This window comes from Zootoca vivipara, chromosome 2 (genome assembly GCF_963506605.1).
Source record: "Zootoca vivipara chromosome 2, rZooViv1.1, whole genome shotgun sequence".
Classification (NCBI taxonomy): domain Eukaryota; kingdom Metazoa; phylum Chordata; class Lepidosauria; order Squamata; family Lacertidae; genus Zootoca; species Zootoca vivipara.
This window is the reverse complement of record NC_083277.1, coordinates 46,213,704-46,232,943: the sequence shown is the minus strand read 5'-3', so window position 1 is coordinate 46,232,943 and position 19,240 is coordinate 46,213,704. Positions and strand designations below refer to the sequence as shown.

The 19,240-nt window shown below is 50.9% G+C and overlaps 1 protein-coding gene across 1 annotated transcript; it reads left to right on the top strand.

Moving 5' to 3' along the window:
* The first annotated feature begins 4,764 nt into the window (after nucleotides 1–4,764).
* BARX1 (BARX homeobox 1) lies at nucleotides 4,765–16,058 on the top strand. The gene is made up of 4 exons (XM_035108070.1): nucleotides 4,765–4,972; nucleotides 11,834–12,122; nucleotides 13,018–13,102; nucleotides 15,400–16,058. Exons 1-4 carry the CDS (start codon nucleotides 4,765–4,767, stop codon nucleotides 15,562–15,564), a joined length of 747 nt encoding a protein of 248 aa, XP_034963961.1. The 3' UTR covers nucleotides 15,565–16,058.
* The last annotated feature ends 3,182 nt before the right edge of the window (nucleotides 16,059–19,240 follow it).

Below are 19,240 nucleotides of genomic sequence, written 5' to 3'. Positions count from 1 at the left end.
AAGCAACATCTGCTCAGCCTAAGATGCTCTCTTGGCTCTTCTCCTTATGGGTGTTGTGCCTATCTTTTTATGAGGGACTAAATGGGAAATTGCCAACGAAACGTATTTTATAGGCTTTAGCCTGTTATAGGAATTGATATAGCTAAATAATAGATCCTCTCCTAGTGCCTAAATTGTGGGAATGTTACTCTGCTAAATTGTGGAACTTGTTAACACAACTTGGAAAGGATATAATAAAACAATATATCCTCTCCTGCATCCCTGAACATTCCCACAATTTAGACACTAGGAGAGGATCTATTATTTAGCTATATCCATTCCTACAACAAGCATATTCGTAGCCCACATCTGACTCCCAACCCTTCTGAAGTTCAGGGTGAATCCGGACGACCATATATCATCACCAGGTAAAACGGTCGTCTGGATCCACTCCAAATCTTCGCTATGTTGATTGTACTGCTATGGACTTCTAGACCTGGCTGCCATCCATGACCCCTTTACTCCGAAGTCGTCGCGTTCGAGTTATTGGACCAAGCCAGATCAGATAACGCTGCATTTGGAGCGAGCGTTGTAGCTCACGAGTGGCGGTTCCAAAAAGCCATTCCCTTGAGTGCAAAACTGCAGTTTTATGCACACTTTCCGGACGTCAAGACCCATTGAACTCCGTGGGGCTTACCTCTCAGTAAATTTGCATATGATTGCAGTGTAATGTCTGCAAGCCTAGAGGAGAGTCAGAGGTAAGCGGAGTCCCTTCCAATGCGATCTACACATGAGTATAGTAACCTGGGACGGAGCTGCAGTGCCAGAGAGAGGAAATCGTAATCTATATCTATATCTATCCACAATGTGTTCCTATATCCACCACTATTCCCTCTTCTCCATCAGGCCTAACTCTGGTGAGCACACACCCCCCCACCCAAATTATTGACCGTCGTTGTCTTTCATGCTTAAGGCCCCGAAGAGTTATGCCCTTCCTCTGCCAGCTCCCACCATCCCTGAACATTGGCGATGCTGACCCAGGGGTTGATGGGAAGAAGAGACCACATCTGGAGAGCACCGCGTTGGTTACCCTTGATGTAGTGCTGCGTGAGATGGGCTAATGGTTTGGCCAAGGCAGGGTGTGAACTAATGGCGACGAGGAAGGAAACTGCATCTGACTGCCCTGTGGAAGGTCTGTCTGCGGTGTTGCATCTGCGACGACCCCTTCAGAGGGGAACGACCCTGGCTTAGGTAATAGGTTCGACCCCCAGCATCTCCGTGTTAGCAGAGACCCTGGCCAGACAGTGTAGACAACAGTGAGCTAGACAGACTAAATCCATACACCTCCTGGTTGTGTAAACAAAACAAAACCTCTGTAAGAAGGCAGGTCCTTGTGTCCTTGACACCAGGTAAGGAGCACACCTGTATGAACCGGCCCTAGGTCACTCGTAGGGTTGGTTTCCCCTAACTTGAATGAGGTAGGAATACAAATCTGGACATCCTTTCTTTCCCAAGTTCAAGGAGAGGCGCCCACGAGCGCCCTTGCCAATCAAACAGAGGCCACTGGTTGGACAGCTTGGTGCCATTCACCACCGATAAGGAATCAGAGACGTATCGGCATTACGTTATGGTCCATTTTCGCTAGTAATATTATTATTTATTGAATTTATAAGTTTCACTACGGACAACAGCCACAAACAAAACTACCCGCCTCCCCCAAAATAGGAAAGGCGAAAAAACCCCCCAGTAAAGTTCTACTCCACTTGCGAAATAAGGACATGGTCCAACCAATATTAAACACTTTTTTGAAGCGTTGCTGGTGACATTTAGAAGTAAGTCCCACTGACAGGTCAACAGGGCGGTACTCCAAGTAAGCATGGCGGCTTCAACACTTGCTGAAATCCCCCTGTTAAAATGGCCAGGACTTTAAATCAGTCAGTTGTTGCTGGCAATGCCTTAAGTATCCCATTTTCTTTTGCAAAGCTATTAGGCGTCGTGCTTATTTTGGCGGGACATAGCCGCCTATTAACCTGGACGCCATCGAACCGGAGTCATTGGAGTTCAGATATGCTGTATATCAGGCCAGCTGCAATTCCCCATACGTTCACAAGGTCCAGGGGCTCTCGGCGGTTTTCGGTGCCGGCTCCAAATCATGTTGGAAGCCCAAGCCACAGACGGGGTCACTTCGTTTTTCCACGTCTGTATGCAGAAAACGTCTGCAGACTCTTGGTAAACTCTCTTAATTGCGCAGTTGACTAATGGTTGTTCCAATAAAGCAACAGTAAAGATATACAGTCAGGTGTTTTATAGACATGAACGTGATATTCTCATTTGGCACGTCTAGTCTAAATGAAGCACTGGTTAACCCTGCTCCGATTACTCCGAAGTAAGGCCGAATTCCTTTGGGATTTATTCCAAGGGCGGATGACTCCGCCATTGCCTACAATGGGAGAGGGGCTTGGTTGGCCTCATCTGCGGAATTCTCCCGGCAAACTCAGGAAAATGTCTTCTACTGAGTCAGATCATTGGTCCATGGAATTCAGTATCGTCTGTACTGACTGGCAGCGGCTCTCCAGGGTTATAGGCAGCGACTATTCCCTGCCGTGCTTGGAGATGCTTTTCTACTGACGCATTTAATTATTGGGGGGGGGCATACTCAGTTTTGCTTTTCAAGACTCGACCGTGCAAACGTCTAGCGCCTACTACTGAGAAGTCAGCCCCCACTGAGGGAAATGGAACTTACTCCCGGACATGTGAGCCTAGGACTGCAGTTCAGCAGTTTCCAAAGCCCGTCTGCTTCGAGGCAAGTCGCTCTGAGGACAGCAACTTACTTCACACTGTCTTCACCCGAGTAACGATTTCCAGAGGGTTAGCTGTGTCTGTTTGTTGCTGCAGCAGCAGCGAAAGAGCAAAGAGTCACGTAGCATCCTAAGCATTAACCTATTTCCGAGGGCACGAGCAGTCCACTTAATCAGATGCTGCTTTTGCTTCTAGGATAGGCACGCATAAAATTGCACTGGCAGTCTCTCAAGCGGCCTATTACTGAGGAATACAGAAAATGGATTGCTTGCATTGCGGGTACATTCGGTACATGAGATCTGCATTAAGTTGATCACTCTTCCAGCAGCACGTATAGAGGTCCTATAATTCCTATTTACAGAAAGATAAAAGGCCTAAATCATTATGTGTGAGCCCAGTATTTTCGAGAGCCACATATACGCCGTGCATTGTGTTTCTTTCAGAATCAGAGACTCGGCAAAGGGCTCTTGTTGCTATTGTGATTGAGGCTGTGGTTGTTAAAATCTCTTTTATTGGGATGCCGATTCTCCTGCAGTGTAATCCTAGCCAGGTGTCTTCAGAAGGGCAAATCCCGCCGAGCTGAATGACGTTTATGCCCAGGCAAATGCGGTATAAGGACGGCAGTAGCCTACAAATATCGTCCCAGATACGGAAGCAAGAAGAAACCATTGCAATAAGAGCCAAAAGCAAACGCCTTTTGCTGTGTCTGATAATGAGTGGAAATGAGGAAGGGCTGCTTGCTGGCTTCAGGGTTACTGTATATGCTTTATTTCCTTTATTCCTGTACCCTTTGGCCCTCAGGTGGGAACGACTGGAAAATGCTTTAGCTCAGTGGTTCTCAAACTTTTCTCTCTGGGCCACACTTTCAGAATAAAAATTTGCTTGCGCCACACCGAATTTTTAATTGAGAAGAAATACCTTGGAAAACAAAAGGAAACGCCTTCTAACAGTCCTTGATTTAGAAAATATCTCTATCCATATTCTGCAGTTGTTGTTGTTTTTTGAAATCTTCCCTCCACATTTGCCATCGCCTCCTGCCATCCCCTTTGAGAACCAATGCCGGCTTAGCTCCATAAAGGCAAGAGCGTTGGACAGGGACCGTCGCCGCCTTGTCCGGCTTGGCTGCCCTGCGCTGGCTGCGGTCCTGGATCAAATGCCTGCGAGAAATCTTGCTCCCGGAGTCCCGGTCACTGTGAAGATACCACTGCGAGCCAGCCTTGGGTCTAGCGTGCTCCCAAAATAGGGGTGTGTTTGTCACACACACACACACACACACACACACACACACACACACACACACACACAGAGAGAGAGAGAGAGAGAGAGAGAGAGAGAGAGAGAGAGAGAGAGAGAGAGAGAGAGAGAGAGAGAGAGAGAGAGTCGTTTCCACTTCAGGCGGAGTTGGCCCCCAAAGTAGGGCAGATGCACCTTTTTTCGTGGCTGGACAGGGAGGGGGGGCGGGAGGACGGCTTGGATTTCTCCAGCCGTCCAGCGTGGAGACTAATTTGCTTGCATTGGCTCAGGATCAAGCGCCCATTCCCAGGTACCCGCCCCTCCTCATCCCGGGCATCTCTCTCTCCCCTCCCCTCCGCGCTCCAGCCCGCGTCAGCCCTATAATAGGCTGTTGTCTGCAGCGGCGCTGGGGCGGAGAAAGGAGAAGGGGCTCCTCGGAGGAGGCCGCGCCTTCGAGCAAGCGGACGCGGCGCGCTCGGCTGCCTGGCCTCACTCCGCAGGGAGGTCCTCGGCGGCAACTGCGGGCAGACGCGCGGGCGGCCCTCGGGGAAGACCGGCCGCGCCCCGTCTTGCTTCCTTCCGAGTGGGATTCGAAGAAGGGGCTTGGCGCCCCGAGGCCGCGAGGATGGTCTCTGCCTCCGCCAGGCCTGCGCGCGTCCGGGAAGGAGAGGCGTCCGGGGAGAGGTCGCGCTGAGGGTTGCGCAGCGGAGCCGGGCCGAGGAGGGACCAGGCTTCCGGGGGCCGCGCAGAGCGATGCAGCACCCGCTGGAGCTGGGTGCCGCCGCGCACTATTTCCCCGCCGACCCCTTCGTCGACCACCGATCGCACCGCTACCGGAGTTTTATGATCGAGGAGATTCTGACGGACCACCCGGACGCCAAGGGCTCTGCCCCGGCCGGAGAGCTGCTCAAGTTCGGCGTGAAAGCACTGCTCTCGGCGCGGCCCTACCACAGCCCCCTAGGTAGGTCTGTGGGCAGGTGGGTGAACCGAATCCTGTCCCTCCCCGGATCGAGCTGTTTGTGGGGCGTCGGGCGGGGGGCGGGAGAGCTCGGCTGCCCCCCCTGGAGAGGGAAGGTGGGGACTGAAACGGAAATAAATAGACGTGGACCTTCTTTTGTCCGCGCGCAAAGAGCGGCTTGGACGCTGCTTTCCCCCATTTCCCTGCTCAAGGTCAACTCTCCCCGCCTGGAAGCTCCACTGATCTGCTTCTCCTTCCATCTTTGGCCGAGGCGGTGGGGCGGGTGCCTTGGGGGCCGGGCTCAGCCTCCTCAAGCTAAAGTCGTGGGCGCAGGGCAGGGAGGTGGCGCGCCAGCGACAGTGAAACTCCGTTCTCGAGGGCGCTGTTCAGCACTCCGACTCCCCGAGTATGGAGGAGTCGAGGCCAGTCCCACCTCTTTCAAAGGGGGCAGATCTCCGCCGAACATGGCTAAGGCTTCACAGATCAGGGCCACGGATCAGGGCCTTGGGCTGCGATCCCCAAAACACGCGCGCCTTTCGTTCCGTGGAAATCGAGGGGACCCGCTCCCCAAAGGGCTAGCACGCCAGAGCTGTAGCTCAAGAGATGGACGGGCCTGTGGCACAGCAAGGTCTTTCATTGGTGGGGATATCTCCTGAGTAAGACTGCAGAGAGGCATAACGACTGCCGTCCTCGATACACTAACTAGGGAGTAATCTCCCATAAGCTTCGTAGTGCTGATTCGTTTTACTTAAATAACTTTGCCCCAGAAACTGAGAGCAAGTTTGTTGTCTTTGGGAGGGTCAGCGTGTCCCACCACCTACAGTATATCCGTACATAACACAATTCGGAGGATTCCTATTCCGATCCATGTACAGTACAGTAGATCGGTTTGAATAAGTAAGTTCAGAGTTTTGGCGTGCTCATCTGTGCTGGGTCCAAGCAAGGAGAAGGAAACAACCCGATCCACAACCCATTTAATTCGATGCCTTTAGATAAGCAGTTGTTTCCACTGGCATGGCATCAATGGAAAGGGAATGCATTTAAGGCTGCAGTCTTGTGTTCCCTGAGCTTTTGGGGCTGTGGGGTGCAGGGGGGGGGGACATGCGTTTTGGGTTATGAAGGCCCGTTGAGCTCGGTGACATTTACTTCTGAGTAAACTGGGACGGATCGTGCCTCTCTTTGACACCCCCGCCCCCCGCCCTTGTATCCAGATGAATCTACCGCTGGCGGAGATAGCAGAGCCGGTGTTATGGGTGGGTCTTGCAATAAAAAGATCCCAAGATCCTGCGGAATGGCATGGAGCGAAAGAGTCCAGGCTTGCACCTCGAGAGCCGCGGCCTGGACGCGAGGGGCAAAGGGGAAAGGAATTGGTCTCCGGTTGTTCGGAACTAACTCCCTAGTGGTTTAGGACCTCTTCCTCCCGGGTAACCGGCGGAGGGAGCCAATTTGGGCAAGGGGTGGGTTTCCAGCTCTTGGGTTCCTAGCTCTTGCTTCGCTCCGCTTCACGCCCGATCGGACCAACTCCAAGCTTTCGGAGAAGGGCGGCTCAGTCGTCATCCTCCAGAGCACCAAAGACTGGGAAGGATTCCTCCAAAAATAGGGTCCTCGAGTGGCAGCGCACTGCTCCCGAAGAGAGCGACCCTGAGCCCCCTACAAAGCATGGGGGGAGTGAAACGGACCTTCTTGCGAGGGAGAGCCGTTTCAGGCCCACCCACCCCGCTCTCCTCAGCAGTATTAGATCAATCGCCCATGTTTCTACGAGTGGTTTTGCTTTGCTTTGCTTTGCTTTTAAAGTAACTGCATCCAAATGCGTAAAATGTTTCCTTTCCGTGCCATTCCGTCTTGTAGAGCGGGCCTTTGGACCTTGCAATCTTGCTCTCGCCTTCCGCTGTGCCCCCAAACTTGAAATGGCGCCTACATGACAAACGTGTGTGTGTGATATTTCTGTGTAGGAGAGGATCCCTTCTCATCCGATGACGGGTTTTCTTGCCCCTGGTTCCCCACCCGGGCCTCCTAGAAGTTGAACCAAACTTACTCTCCTTTTGCAATTTGCTTGGAAACCAGGTGGGGCGAGACGCTTTAACCTTACAGTTTATTGGCGGGGCTCTCTCTCTCTCTCTCTCTCTTTCTCTCTCTCTCTCTGTGTGTGTGTGTGAGAGAGAGAGAGAGAGAAGGAAGGAAGGAAGGAAGGAAGGAAGGAAGGAAGGAAGGAAGGAAGGAAGGAAGGAAGGAAGGAAGGAAGGAAGGAAGGAAGGAAGGAAGGAGGGAAGGAAGGAAGGAAGGAAGGAGCGGCGGGTTTGTGGGTCTCTGAGGCCTGCACAGACCAGGCTCTCAAGCCGGAAGGATTCCGAGAGAGACTTTCCCTTCCCTCTTCAGTGCAAAACGGTTCCCTTTTCGGACTCCAGCGCTGAACAAATTTGCATGCCTCCCCTAGCGCTGAGCTGACGCGGGAACAAGCCCATCGATTTCAAAGGCCTTTCATGGAACTGCGTTTGGCCGAGCCTCTTTTGCTTTTTAAGAAATCCTGAATTGACATGGAATAGCAAGAGCGATCGGTGGGAAAATGTATAATATACCTTAGTATCTATATCTCCCATGACTGCAGGGAAGGGGAAGGGATAGGCCACAAAATGTTAACGAGGATCCGAGGGCGCACAAAAAGCAGATTAACAGGGTAACCCTCTGCACATTTACCGTGTACATGCAAAGGATCCATAGCCTTATAAACCCAGCTATTTTCTCTTAGCCGGTTGTGATTCGCACGAGGCCCACAATTAAGACGAGCATAACACGATCACCAACGGGTCTTCAAAACAGAGTCATAAGATAGCAATGGAATTGCCAAAAAGTGCCCTGCTCGCTGAATTTACACGCCCTCCCCTTTTTTTATTTGAATATGTCTGTCTTCAAGCACTGGCCTCAGAAATCATCTTTTAGGTCTAATTTTATGTCAGGAGTGGAATTCGGATCCGGTACAGCTCCCCCGGACATCAGAGGGTCATCTGCGATTGGGTTTTTTTTTTTTTGTCTAGGAGTAGCTCTTTTTGCGACTCGGTAGGAGCAGATTGTCCCACCGTTAGAGAAAGCGGCCCAGGATGGGCTTGCTAAAACAAAACCAAAAGACCCATCCTTGTCGGACATGCTGGCCCGGTAAACAGTGTGCACTTGAGCCCACGTCGGCTGTTTATTTTGGGGCCTCTTCCGCGGGGACTAGATCCTTGTAAACGCTGTGCGCAAACGCCTAACAAGCCAGTTGCGGCAGCCGGCTCGTTTCGATCTGCTCGTCCTCCCAGCGGGGTGACCCGGTTGCCTTCAAGGCCCTTCTTATCTTCGACCTACTGAACTACCAACAAAGGCGGCGGAATGGGTTCGGTTTGCTAAGCGGGAAGCCGCTGCCGCTGCGCCTCGATTTCAGCCGAAGTAGGGTGGGTCCAAGGATTCCTTTGGGAGAGAAGCGTCGTGGATGTTCCAAAAGAGAGACGCGCGGATTCTATCGCTTCGGCGCGCACTACGGATTTGCCCTTTAGAGTGAAGCGCCACACTCGACACCTTTCAGGATCGCAGGCTGAAGAAAATAGGAGCGCGGAGAGGGGCCGGTGGGTCCAGGAGAGCTGCTCAACTGGCACTCATTGGGGAGCCTCTTTTTTACTCTGCCAGGGGGGGGGGGGAAATCTGAAATTATAAGCGATTTGCGTCTTAGTCTATTTTTAACTGATCCCCTCCCCCCTGTAGCTGGTATGCATTGGCTCTCGAGCGCTGCCAGCACCTTTTCCCTCCCCGCCCCAAGGTCATAGCTGTCAAGTTTTCCCCTTTCTCGCGAGGAAGCCTATTCAGCATAAGGGAATTTCCCTTAAAAAAAGGGAGAACTTGACAGCTATGCCCAAGGCATGCGGAGTGCGGATGAATTTGTAACTCGCAAGCGGATGCAAATGTACCACCGCCTTTAGAGTTTCCTGGGCAAGATGAAAAAGTGCCCCCCAAATGACCTCCTGCCTGGATGGAGCGAATGAAAATTCCTCCACGGTTTTGCGAGGAAATCGTTGAAGGCGGCAGGTCTCCTCCGCATGCTTGATAGGGAAGGTAGTTCCATTGAACTCAATGGGGGCTGCTTCTGAGTAAACATGCTTAGGAAGGTGCTGTACAGATATAGATGGATGGGGAGAGTCGAACACTGTATGCCATTACTTTTAATGGGTGGAGATTTAAGCATATGTTGAATTCTCTCCACTCAGTGCTTAATTATGTTTGGATCCTGTCCCTGGTTTGGTTTAGTTTGGGTGTTTTTTTGGGGGGTGTAAGCTATGATGCTTTTGCATTAAACAATGGTTGTCTCAAATCTAGCAAAAGTTGTTTACATCTTTTCATTATTCTATTTTCACTTTTTTCATTATGGAGAAAAATGCACATCGCTGGCATTGTCTTAGAAGCTTGATTGACACGCCCTTTAATGTATTTGCTTGCAAATCAATGTGTATGTTATGTACAGCTCAGTCCTGCACATGTCTACTCAGACGTAAGTTCCATTGATTTCAATAGCATTTACTCCTAGATAAGTGTTTTTTGAGAATCTAGCTTTAATCTAAATATCGGGTTACGTTTCCATTGCCTTGAGAATCGGCCTGTGAAAGTGGAATAAATTTAAAATCACATTTAAAATCACATTCATAAGCTGCTAGACAAAAGACTTCCCAAAAGCAGAGCAGTAGGCTATATATCATTCTCTATTTACCTGTTCTATGGGAAATATTGAGTTACTGCTTCACTAACAATAGATTTCCACAAACATGGGGAAAGTTTTTGAGCAATAGTATATACAGGCTGCATGTAGTTTTGAATTCTTTAAGAAAAGGTTTTCACCCGTTTGCTGGACGCATTGCTTGAAAGTAAGTTTCGGTAAAATCGAAGGGACTTTTTTTGTCTAATACATGTATTGTGCTTCCAATGTTATAATTTATTTACTTTACTTTATTCTTTTAAAAGCCTATTCCTGATGCTCATATGATTCGAAAATACTGTAAATATTTTAGCAGCAGCAATTTCCCCTTTCTTTCCAAACGATAGAATATGTTCTACTGCTCCTCGGGGAAAACTAAATATAAAACATGATCACTGGGAGCAGAATGCTAGATTCACAAGCTGCTGAATAAAACGGCAACATTTTCAAATACTGTAAGTCAATTTCTGCCGCTGTCTTAAAGCTTTACAGTGGTAGTGCCATTCTATAACATGCAAACAAGCGCAACTTGCGAGTAAGTCCCATAATCGAAGTATTACCAAATAAGACGTTACCTAAATTCGACTGACGTCATCGACGTCTATTTACAGCATAGGAAGCGCCTAATTCACCTTCGTCATAATCAATGGAAGTTTCGATTTAATTTGTTTACGATTGAAATGGCAACGCCACTGAAGTCACCAGGGCGCTAGTTTCCTTGGAAATGGCTTTCGGATAAATACAGCAGCTGAGGATCGAAACTTAAACCAGTTTAGTTATGGAAATAGCAGGATGACCGATAGGGTTTATAGGAAAGGAATCCTTTCATATCAATCTCCCCCGCTCTTTAAGAGGTGCTCTCATTACTCGGCTCTCCTTCCCAGCGCTCTCCAGTAAACTTCCGACAAATCGTGCAACCTGCCCCTATTCACCTTTAAGCCAAAATCAGGCACGCTTGGACTTAATCCTAAATCACCCTCGAAGGAAAAGATCGCGCTGCAGGATTTCCCGCGCAGGGAGAGACTCTCCTGCAGCCTAATCCCAACCTTGTTAACTCGGAAGTAATGCAGTTTAGTTAAATGCGGCTTAACTGCCAAGTTAACACGTTCATTATTATAAACCCGGGCTGCTCCTATTTTCACCCACTGCCTCCTCCTGGCTGGCACTCTAGGACACCTCCTAGCTAAGAGACTTCCCGTTTCACATTCAGCTTCTTCCTGCAAGATTGAGTTGAAGGGAGAGCAGGAGGAGAAGGAGGAGCGCAACCTTAGATCTCAAGGTTCTGAGTTCAGGTCCCGCTCCGCCCCGAGGCTTCCTCGGTGATCTGGAGGCAGTGACTCTAATATTCTACCTCACCTGGGTGGGGAGATGAAATGCGGGACCTACCTGCCACGCAGGTCACCCAGAGTTCCCTTAAGAAAAGTTGCCACGCAAATAAAGGAAATACATATATAGCTCAAGCGACTCGAGATCTCAGCGGGTTCTTAGCTTCTTTACCACCTTAGAGGCCTGGAGAGACCTTACCTCTGTCTTAGGACTCTATTAATAATCAGGCAGCCACATGATGGGAGTTGTAACCTAGCGAGGTCTTAGAAGGACACAGTCTGCCTCCGCGCAATCCCTGCAGTAAAGAACTTTGTGGAGAGCAGATTTACAGTATAGTGATCCAAGTGGTTATGCCCGAATACCAGTTTCTGGGCGTCCCAAGCGGGGCGAGTGCTGCTGCTGCTGCACTCACGTCCTGCTCGTGGGCTCGCTGGTTAAGGAGACTCTTGGTACAGGATGCTTGCTGCACTATCTGGGCCTTGGGCCTGATCCGGCAGGGCTCTTCCTGTGACAATGTCTCTGTGCGCCGTCGCGCTACGGGAAGCAACAATTCATCTGCTCCCCTTTAAGGCGCCACAATGCTCCTTTTGTCTGTGGGTAAGGAAAAATCCCCTGAAGAGGGGCCGGAGAGTACCGAGCTTATGAATCTACCAGGCACGACAGCAAGCTTTCTTCCCCGGGATCTTTGTCCTGATGCTTTCCTGCTTACAAACGCTGCTATCTCAGAAGTTGGGGGGGGGGGGTCGGGCAAGGGTGCTAGAGCTTGCCTGGCCGTCGAGGATTCCCCCCCCCCAGTTGTTGACTCTCTCTCTCTCTCTTTTCAGCTGTGCTGAAGGCTGAGCAGGCGGCGGTTTTCAAGTTCCCGCTGGCGCCTCTGGGCTGCTCAGGCCTGAGCTCGGCGCTGCTAGCGGCGGGCTCCGGGCTCCAGGGCGGCTCGGGGCCTCCTCACTTGCCCCTCGAGCTGCACCTCCGCGGGAAGCTGGAGCCGGGGACTCCGGAGGCGGGAGGCAAAGCCAAGAAAGGCCGTCGGAGCCGCACCGTCTTCACCGAGCTGCAGCTGATGGGCCTGGAGAAGCGCTTCGAGAAGCAGAAATACCTCTCCACGCCCGACAGGTGGGCCCTCGCCCAGGGAGAGGGAGGAAACGGGAGCCCTGGGAGTGGGAGTTAGAGGCAGCCCCCCCCCCCCGACGGGGCGTACAGCCGGACAGTACACGGTGGTGGGGATCGTTGTGGGGTGGTTGAGGGGAATCCTATCGGCTTGCCTTCCTGCCAAAAGTGAGCGGGAGAGCGCACGTCGGAGAAAACCAGACCGGGAAATTTTCCCCGGGGACTCTTACAGGTGTCAGGATCAGTTCCCCCAGTCCCCACCAGAGCTCAAAATCCGCAAAGGTGATGGGGCAGGCGCTCCGCGAGCGACCCCACCTTGAGAAGCCTCCGACCCCCGCTGAACCCTTCTTCCCCACAATGGGAACGGGGGTCCAAACCCGGAATGAGTCCCTTCTTCCTTTGGCCGCCGTTTCTCCATCAGGACAGCACCTAGGGTCGTTTCCCACATCACTGCAATTTTTAATTGTGTGCGCAGGAGGATGCGGAGGCCACCAGCTTGCAAATATGGCTCATTTTGGTTTTGCTTATGGGTGATCCACCAAACATTCCAGTGTGGAATTCTAGATACATATATATGACCTTTCTTTCTGAAAAGAACAACATAACTACTCATTCATGAAGCGGACGGACCTGATAAATGGCTTGTTTATTTATTTATTTATTTATTTATTTATTTATTTTCTTTAGCGAGCCAACCTCTCCGGGTCGTCATATTTGCTCACTTTATATACGAAAATGCTGCGCTCCCATAACTAGAGGTCCTGACCCTATTAAAGAGGGTGGGTGGTGGACGCAGAGGGAAAGGGATGCTGGGTAGATAGCGGCGCAGTTTGCGCGAGGGAAGGAGGATCTGGAGATAGAGATCTCGAGCCACGCGCACCGTCTCTTCTCTTCCCTGTAGGATAGATTTGGCGGAATCCCTGGGCCTGAGTCAACTACAGGTGAAAACTTGGTACCAAAATAGGCGAATGAAATGGAAGAAAATAGTAAGTGTGCTTTCTGGAAGTTCAACCATTTAAATCGGTGCCCCCCCCCTTTAACCCCATGTACCTAGATAGGCAACCGCTGAAAAAAAACACTGTTTCAGCCATTGCCAAATGGCTTTTCTCGACCTCCTAGGAAAGGGAGAAAGAAGACGCCAGTATCGTGCATCTTTAGGCACTGATAGGAATATAATGGCAAAGGTTTGTTTTCTCTCCTCCTGCCTGTCTCCAAGCATTTGTGTGACCTGGACGCATCCAGCCCAGCCGTAAAGGAAAGAAAATGCTAGTCAATTGCAACCCTTTCCTCTGTATGAAAAATAAAACACCCCCCAACCCACAGATTTCCTTAGGCTTCAGACAGAAGGGATTCCCTTCCAGGGGAACCTCGATCCACCAGACGTTAGACCGCAACTCCATCAGTTCCAGGCAGCATGGCTAATGGTCAGGAATGATACGAGTTGTAGTCCAGCTACCGTACATATGGCGGACTGCAGTAGGCTATACAGCGCCCGGAACAAGCACTACGGAAAGCGATAGGGCCCATCTCATTGGATTGTGGCACGTTCAAAGACTGTATCTTTGCTATTGCTCCAACCCGACTCAAACCTTCAGGGCTTCCCCGGGCAAAACGTACTCTTGGCGGGGAAGAGCCAGTCGACCCCACTTCCTCGGTCCCAAGATGTATAAGAAACACTCAGGATCCTCCGCTGCGAACCCGCACCTCCCATTGCTGGCAGGAAGCCTGACACTGGTGATCTGTGGAATTGCATCGATCCATGGATTACTCGTGGATTTCAATGTGGAGTTCTAACGGGATGGTAATCGGTGCAGCTTTGTCCACACCGATGCCTTCGACCTGCTGTTATCCCAGAAGAAGACCTTGCCTAGGATATTCAAGGGACAGAGAGGCTGCCCTGTTCCTCACGTGGAACTTGAACTAGATTATGTCAGATTGAATTTGGGTTGCTTAAAGCCAGTCTCTCCCACGCTGATCCTGATCGCAACTTCAAAATCGAGATAGGTAGTTGATCTTACTTACACCCACATTCTCACAACAGGAATGCAGGGAACAAACTCATTGAAATAAGTGGGGCCTGACACACATTCACGGTGATTTAATATTACAGTAGTCATATTCCATCAGTGTGCACGGAGCATTACAAAGGAACATTAAACAACTTGGGGAGACACGCAGAGGAAAGGGAAAGCGGGAGAGGCAAGGGTAAAGGAATAATAATAATCCTTATTAATTGTGTTTGTATACTGTACTTCCCTTTCTACTGAAAGAGCGCAGGGCAATGCGCAGCGTTTTAGAAAAACCTCACCATTAAATCGAACCAGTCAATTAATTAAATATAAATCCCACTCTTTCCTCCCAAGGGAACCCAAAGTAGTCAAAACACCCGGACATTGCAGAACTCAAACAATAGTATGGAAAAGCAGCACCAAACTAACACGGCTGATATGCTCAAACACAGTTAGTAGCTACTGGCAGTTCAGTCCATGAACCTCCGGCATCTAGTCATTTTATGCTTCTAGGAGGCATTCTCGTTAGTGTCAAGGAGTCTCGCTTCGAAGGGAAACAAAGCCTGGCCACACATTGTAATTGCATTTGCGCGCAGTAGTTATGAATAAAGTGGCAGCCTTGTACACCTTCCAGCGCTCATAGGACTCCAACTCCCATCAGCATGGGCAGTGGCCCACAGGAATGATGGGAATTGTAGTCCAGCGACCTCTGGGAAGCCACAGGTCTCCCATCCTGGAAATTCTACCGGAAAGAAACCCTGTGGATCCTGTACAGCAGGCATGTCAAACATGCGGCCCTCCAGATGTTTTGGACTACAATTCCCATCTTCCCCAACCACTGGTCCTGCTAGCTAGGGATCATGGGAGTTGTAGGCCAAAACATCTGGAGGGCCGCATGTTTGACATGCCTGCTGTACAGGATTGCAGTGCGGTTGCCTTTTACGGAGTGAGGGTCTCTTGTCGTGGCCTCCAGCATCTGTCAGAGATCTGGCAAAAACTGGCGGACGTTTTGCAGCGTCCTTTAGGCGGAAGTCCTGTGCCTGTTGACCCACTGGATCGGGCAAGCCTGGTGGAGGGTCAGGGTAGGTTTTAAAATCCTGGGGAACCGATGCTTATTAGAAATCGGGAGCTTTTTTTTTACTTTTAACCCCCCTATTGAAAATAAAAAGGATGGGTTCCTTATAAGCCTGTAATTCCCCCCCCCCAAAAGCTGGCTAACTTCCTCGGGCCTTCTTGCTTTCTTCTCCCGTTTTTTTTCTTTTTCTTTTTTGCAGGTACTGCAAGGCGGAGGGCTCGAATCTCCCACGAAGCCCAAAGGCCGCCCGAAGAAAAACTCCATTCCTACCAGCGAGCAGCTGACCGAGCAAGAGCGAGCGAAGGAAGCAGAGAAACAAGCGGAAAGCCTGGGCTCCCCCTGCCAAGTCAGCCAAGAGGAATAACGGTGCGTCGCAGGCTGAGGCCTCTCGGAGGGAATGCCTTGCAACACGGAGACTTACGGTACTGCAAAGGCGGCCGCGGCCGAAGCGCCTTGCTTCCCCAGTGAGCGGCCTAAGAGGCTGGATCACCATCCGCGACGCCTTCGAAATCCTTCCTCTCGCATCCACGCGCGCCCTGTTGGAACTTCCAGCCATTACGGCTTGAACTGCAGGCTTGTACGCCTTGCCAATCGACTAGTCCTCGCTGAGGCGCTCGCTTGTGCGTACGTGGTTTCTTTAAAAACCTAGTGGATTGCCTATTGCGTAAAGAGGAGTCGGCGCACAAAACAGACGAGGGGCGCGCTACTGACTTTGTTTTTCAGAAGCTGCAAAGTGAAAGAAGATGGGTGGCAAAATGGTTAGTGGACTATTATTCTCAGTTGAATCCGTTGTATTTACTGCGCGTTTGAGCTACCCCCGCCTCCGTCCCTGTTGTGCACACGTAAGGAAAACGTCGCCTTCGCGCTGGGTGGGCGTTGAGTGAGAAGGATTTGGGCAGAAGGGGGGGGGCTCTTTTCTTCTTTCGCTGTCTCAGACACGGGGTGGGGTTGGGGTGGGGGTCCCGCAAATTATTCGACAGACAGACAGACGCCTTTTACAAACGGTTTCCATTAACATGAAGATATTGATTTTATTTCAATAAAGTATTTTATGGACGACTGGCCTGAGCAATGTCATGCGTTCATTTCCTCAGAATCGTCGAGGCCAGGAATGGGGAAGCTAGGCGCCTCCCCGGCCCCCCCTAGGAGCCAATGGGGCTTCGCCCCCCATGAACTATTTGAGGGGTCCTCCCCCAAGTTGATGGGCATTGCAATTCAAGTGGTGTGCGTGCACCACATAATGTGATTGATTAAGCGGGGTGGGGCTTACCTGGGCCCCCAAATAAGTTGGCCCATGGGCGTGGCCAGAATTTTTGGTTGGGGGGCAGGCTTTTGTTGGGGGGCAGGCTTTTGTTGGGGGGGCAGAACCTCAGATTTGTATTGATTGATTGATTGATTGGGGGCAGCTGCCCCCTGCCCCCTTGGCTACACCCATGCCCCTGTCGCCCCCCAAGATGTTGCGCAATTTAAATTTCCCAGCAGCCCCAGAGAGCGTGGGAGTTGGATTCCAGTAACAATGGGGCTAGCCCAACAGAAGGATTCAGGAGAGTCAATGGACAACTCACGTTACCCCGAGAGTAATCCTCTCCCAGTTCAATGGGGCTAACTCCCAGGGATCTGTGCAAAGGCAGATTTCCTGGGAGCAGGAAACGCTCAGGCAACTACGGTAATACGAGGCAATCCCCTGCAGGAAAGACAGCCGAATGGCAACTCAATTCTTAACAGTGTTCGCAGATCAGTTTTCGCGAGAATACAAACCTCCCATTGTTGTTGTTGTTTAGTCGTTTAGTCGTGTCCGACTCTTCGTGACCCCATGGACCAGAGCACGCCAGGCACTCCTGTCTTGCTCCCATTGTTAATAACGTTAATTGCCACAGTGTGCTTTCTGCATTTCCTTTCGCTTAGATCTCAGGATTTACGATTAGGAACCCACACTTCATGCATCTGGTGAAGTGCATCGGAGTCCAGGAAAGTTTACGCCGCAATAAATGCGTTAGTCCTTAAGGTGCCACATGGCTCTTCGTTGCTCTCTTGCGACAACACCAGGCACCCTCAAACTTGACCCTCCAGATGTTTTGAGACTACAATTCCCATCATCCCTGACCACTGGTCCTGCTAGCTAGGGATCATGGGAGTTGTAGGCCAGAAACATATGGAGGGCCGTGTTTGAGGAAGCCTGGGCAAGACAGACTAAATAAAGGGTTGCCCTCTTCGAATGAGTTATTGCTCCCTCCTGTTTTCCCTGCCTCATCAGCGCAGCTTCCCTGCTAGAAAGGCTCGTTGCGTAGTTTTTGACCAAGTGGTATCAAGCGAAGCAAGCTTGACTAAATATAGAGATCCAAGATCCCTTATGAAGCGACGCATTTTCTTGGTCTTTTCCTTCAAGGCAACAGTATGCAAACCTTTAAGGCACACAGGTGTCTCCATCCGCTTGGCACAGGCTTCTGTGATACCCTGAAGCTGGCATACTTTGACCATAGCTGCCAAGTTTTCCCTTTTCTCACGAGGAAGCCTATTCAGCATAAGGGAATTTCCCTTAAAAAAAGGGATAACTTGGCAGCTATGACTTTTACACTAAGAAATGAGAAAGCCCAGTCAGAAAGCTATCATTTAATGGCTGACATTTTGGGCTATGGTCTTAATTAGGCATGTCTGAAGCATGCTCTGTGAACTTCTGTTAATTGGTAGAACATGCACCAAATCTGGCCGAACTTCTCAAGTGGGCGCAAATTAAGCACCCGCTGGACGCTCGCGGGTTGAACTGTGCGGTACTGCCATGTGCTGAACTTTGGCTAAAATTTGATCTCGCACTGCTAATCATTATTTAAAGGTGCTTAATACTCTGTTATTCCTGCATTGCAGGGGGTTGGACTAAATGATCCTTGGGGTCCCTTTCGACTGTACGATTCTATGATTCTATGTTACTTTGTCCTAGTTTTGACTAGGGGCTGCGTGGAGCTTATTGCCCCAGGAAATGTGATGCGTCTGGGATGTTCCAGTAACGCCCCGGGCCAGCGGGACAACTGCTGCCCCTGCTTAAAGAATACTCCGCTCTAGCTTGCACACTCTTTAAGCTCTGCAGTACTGTCAGCTCAGAGCTTCCCCCAAAGCAGTCTGCGCAGCTTTGGAAACTGACGTAGGTTTCGAGTTGCCCGTCAGCTATGTGGGGCTGCGGGCTGCTCTGGTCTGGCTGTCGGATCCAGCGGAGGATGGAGGCGGGGTGCGCAATCCGAGCCGCGTTTTCCTGGCTGGCAGGGCGTGTATGGAGTTGCAGGGATGAGTTGCTTTCCCCGTCGCTTGTTCCCACCTGCTGGAATCCGAGCTCTGTGGAGAGGGTCTCTAATCCAGTTCTGAAGGATATCGGGACCTCTCGCAGCTACAGGCGGGCGGCGGGCGGGGGAAACGGAGGACGCGATCCTTAAAAAAAACCTCTTTCCCGAGAGTGAGCCCAGTTATCAGTGTACAGGATCGAGCTGCTCAGAGCTGTACTACTTTTAGTGCCCGTTTTTAAGGCTTTAATTCTACTTGTAAACAATATTTCCTCCAAGGAGTGCAACGCAGCCTACATTGCCTCCTCCCCTCATGTTATTCTTACGACCACCTTGCGAGGTAGGCTAGCCCGAAAGAATGGCCCAGTGAGTTTCATGGTTGAGGAGGGATTTGAATCTGGAGCTTTCCTATCTCTGATCTAACCACTCCGCGGCTTCTCCTTAACAGCCTGAACCCAAAGCTCAGATGCCAGGCCCCGCCATCTCAATAGGGCGCTGCCAACCGAGTGCATGTGGGATTCAGCCTGGCCTGCAGTTAAATCTTGTCAGCCAAATGAAACTGGGTGGCGGTGCGTGGCCACCCTGCACATACGTGTTTATTCGGAAGCCGGTCGGTGTTTGGCGAGGCTCATTCCCAAGGAAGCGCGCCTAGTAGGATTGAGACTGGACGGCGCTGGACTGCCCGGCCCTGTCATTGGGCAGAGGGAGGGAGCGAGCGGCCTTAGGTGAACTGCAGAAAAATGCTGGAGGGCAGAGCGGTGTGCCTCGCAG

Coding starts and splice junctions, on each gene's coding strand:
- BARX1 (XM_035108070.1), top strand. CDS start 4,765: ATGCAGCACCCGCTGGAGCTGGGTGCCGCCGCGCACTATTTCCCCGCC. Junction 4,973..11,833: donor GCCCTACCACAGCCCCCTAG/GTAGGTCTGTGG, acceptor CTCTCTTTTCAG/CTGTGCTGAAGGCTGAGCAG. Junction 13,103..15,399: donor GAATGAAATGGAAGAAAATA/GTAAGTGTGCTT, acceptor TCTTTTTTGCAG/GTACTGCAAGGCGGAGGGCT.